The sequence below is a fragment of the Aedes albopictus genome, chromosome 1 (genome assembly GCF_035046485.1).
Source record: "Aedes albopictus strain Foshan chromosome 1, AalbF5, whole genome shotgun sequence".
In the NCBI taxonomy this organism is placed as follows: Eukaryota; Metazoa; Arthropoda; class Insecta; order Diptera; family Culicidae; genus Aedes; species Aedes albopictus.
The window spans coordinates 333,298,571-333,301,700 of record NC_085136.1 but is presented as its reverse complement, the minus strand read 5'-3'; the positions used below and the strand labels follow the sequence as shown (position 1 = coordinate 333,301,700).

Here is a 3,130-nt window from a genome sequence, read left to right as displayed (position 1 = left end):
TATGATTAATAAATAATAGATTATTTCTAGAATTTTATTATATCAAAGCTGGTTAAAGAGTTCTCTGCAATTTTATTCAACTATCGATATTCATAGGCGGTGGTACACCTTTCGACGCGTATAAATGTGGCAGTAAAATAAATCAAAATTATATGTCAATCTAGTACTACAGTTCAACCTATAAAATGCAATCGTAGAACGTATAGTTATCTTGCATGAAGAAGCTGGAGAAGGTTCGTCATAAAAAAATCATCCAATATAATATCTACTCTTGTACATCAACAATTGTGTACTTCTTTTTCAGGGACTGTTTTTTGGTGTACCGACGTCGATTTATATGATAAACTGCTTTCTTAATCTGCTCGACAAGTGTTTCGTTATCGAGTCCGTGACTTTCCCATGCATCTGGAATAGATCAAAACCAATGTTCATCATGATTCTAGTACTGCCACTAGTTACAAACCTACCAATCATACAACCGTAGAATATATCATACTTCTGCATGCCTTTCTTTGGCGTTCGTGGATACTGTGCCCTATCCAGACCGTGCCAGTTGTAGTTGGTCATGGCTTCGTCGGTGAAGTACTTGTTGAACACCTGCCCGACGCCCTGGCGTAGCGGTTTTGTGACGCTCAGATATTCGACCTGAATTGGGAATTGCTAAAGTAAATTCTAATATGAAGTTGTATAAGACTAACTCACATATTGAGCTCGAATGTCACTATCGCAGCGTACCGCAGCTTCCAGCCGTTCGATGTCCTCTTCGCGACTAATGGGAAACATAAATCCGGTGACCTTGGGCTTATTACTTGCTCCGGCAGCTTTGTTGAGCATTTGATATTCTTCATCCAACTGTTTCAGCTCCTTGCGAAGTGATCGTACCTTGCTCAAATCGTCCTCACCATCTATGGTCAAAGGGCCCTCGTTGATGCGCTGTGCCAAACGTTCCATTTCCAATTTCATCAGAATCATTTTTGGAGCTACGTCGACAATTCCTGTTCAATTAAGATTTGGTTCAAATTGTTAGCAAAGAAACGTTATTTATACACTAAACCGAGCAACAATATTCAATCTAGTACGTCATATAACATCGCAGTTCATCATTCACTTTTTCGTATCTTTATTTAAATTCAGAAAGCAAGACATTCCATTCCACACTAATCACTCAGAACCCTTGTCGCTGCTGATTCGTTGTAGCGTCTTCTTCGCTCGGAATGTACGTTGCCGCATACGGTTCCGGCTCTGTTTGATGGCCATTACCAGCTGCTTGGTCAATGTGTCCATATCCAATCCTTCTCCTTCGAAGGCTTCTGCAATATTTTCATAACAAAAGAATACTTAAATTAATAACTCCATCTAATAAGGTCTTCAGAGAATCATAAAATAAAAATTCTTCGTAAGTCAGCAACACATCGTTTCGACATACACATATATTTCTTACCAGAACTTAAGTCTACAATTCTAGTACTACACTACGAAAAAAACCACTCACCCAAAAAGCATTCCGAAAAAATGGTGTACGCCTTCATCGAATGCTTAGATTTTCCGGAAGCATGCGAACCATGATAGTTGTAGGCAATAAGGGCCTCATCGGAAAACACCATTGGTAGAAACTGTATTAGATTCATCGGCGCTGGCTTTTTGTTGATAAGATAGTTCACCTGGTTTTGGAGAACAAAACTTGAACTCATGCACATTATAATATCAATTGAACCTACATATTGGCACCGGACATACGGATCGTTTCGTACCTCCGCCTCCAAGCGTTCAATTTCCTCCTGCTCGGTCAGAGGGAACTCGAATCCCGGAACGGAAGATGGCTTACAATCCGGAGCGTTCTCCATTTTCGGTAGAGTCCCCGTAAGCACATCCAGATCGCGTTGCAAGTACTCAATCTGCGAAGAAACTGGATTTTCTCCGTGTTGAACAAACTCTCCGGACACCTTTTTGAGGTAGTAGAGTCGTTTCTGTAGCTTCATGATCTTGTGCACTGGAACGAAAAGTCAAGGAGAGGTTTTAGTGAAGTGTCATGCTACGATTCGTAAGATGAAGTAATAGAATGTGGACAGTTAAAAATGTTGGTTGATTCATTCATTATATTTTCATTTTAGTTATTCCGCAACGATTGGGATTGGGAGATTCTTTGACGGTATCCTTCTGGAGCATGGTGCTCAAATCTCGATCGGTGAAATCGATCAGCATTCCGATAGTTCTAGGGTTTCGAGCCGGATGGTTGTGATTGGCGTTCAGTACGTCACAAGTTTTGTCTCGGTTCAGGCGTATTCGAGCTTTGCATTTGAGCATGTTTTTCCTGTCGCAGACCCACTTGCTTGATTTTTCCGCCGTGTAGGACCTTGTGTAGAAGTGTCCGTTGTAGAACAGCTTCAGCGAGTTTCGATTGCCGATCTGGAACAGAGCTTTACCTGAAAATGATTGGAACTCTGTTAGTTTTGAAAAGTATTGATAAAAAAGAATCATTATAAGAAATAACTATCGATAGTAGCTAGATATTTTAAATTTTTATTCATTTAGTTCTTTATATCGTGACTGGAATCAAAACACGCTTCACAGATCCACTGCCCACCGGGGCATCCCGAGCAGTAGGTAATAATTTTGTTCAACTTCTTCTTGTACTCCGGATCCTGCATGGAACGAATACAGCTCACACAAAAACCTTTGACGCGTGTCCTCTTCAGCAGTACTAGAGCATGGCCGTTCGATAGCTGCTTGACGATATTGTCCTTGGAAATTGTACTGTTGTCCAGCCTGAGCAGTTGATCCGGATCGGCGCTTACCACGGTCGGACGTTCAGATGGGGCATTCATTGCAGGAACGGATTTCAACGGAGATGTCGGTTTTGTACGCTTGACTTTGATCTTTTTCAATATGAGCGGCATTGTCGAAATCGACAGAAGTTTTCCTGGAGAAATACAAGTGTAACGTTAGTATGAAGTTGTGTAGTACTAGAACGCAAGATTATATTAATGGTATGGTAGAAAAACAATGATGATTATTGTTTGCAAAAATGTAATGTATTGTTCTTGTAATTATTATTAGGTAAATTCCAATGTGGCCTCATAGCAAAGAGTAAAACGGTAAATTTTAAGGAGCGTTAGATCCCGTTGTTTCC

The 3,130-nt window shown here is 40.5% G+C and overlaps 1 protein-coding gene across 17 annotated transcripts in view; it reads right to left on the bottom strand.

Annotated features, from left to right (window-relative positions):
* Positions 1-54: 54 nt before the first annotated feature.
* The window catches only part of LOC109406763 (uncharacterized), a 48,082-nt gene continuing 45,006 nt past the window's right edge, over positions 55-3,130 (bottom strand). For 16 of the 17 annotated variants that reach the window (XR_009996741.1, XR_009996748.1, XR_009996750.1 and 13 more), the window contains 3 exons: positions 1,719-3,129; positions 1,493-1,661; positions 1,104-1,310 (listed from right to left, as the gene is read on the bottom strand). Coding sequence is in view for 1 of the 17 variants with exons in the window: in XM_062847400.1 (XP_062703384.1) it covers positions 266-405; positions 468-645; positions 703-972 (588 nt within the window). In the remaining 16 variants the exon portion in view is untranslated. Of the gene's footprint in view, positions 406-467; positions 646-702; positions 1,311-1,492; positions 1,662-1,718; position 3,130 lie in introns of those variants that run through there. The other variant, XM_062847400.1, reaches the window with a different exon arrangement.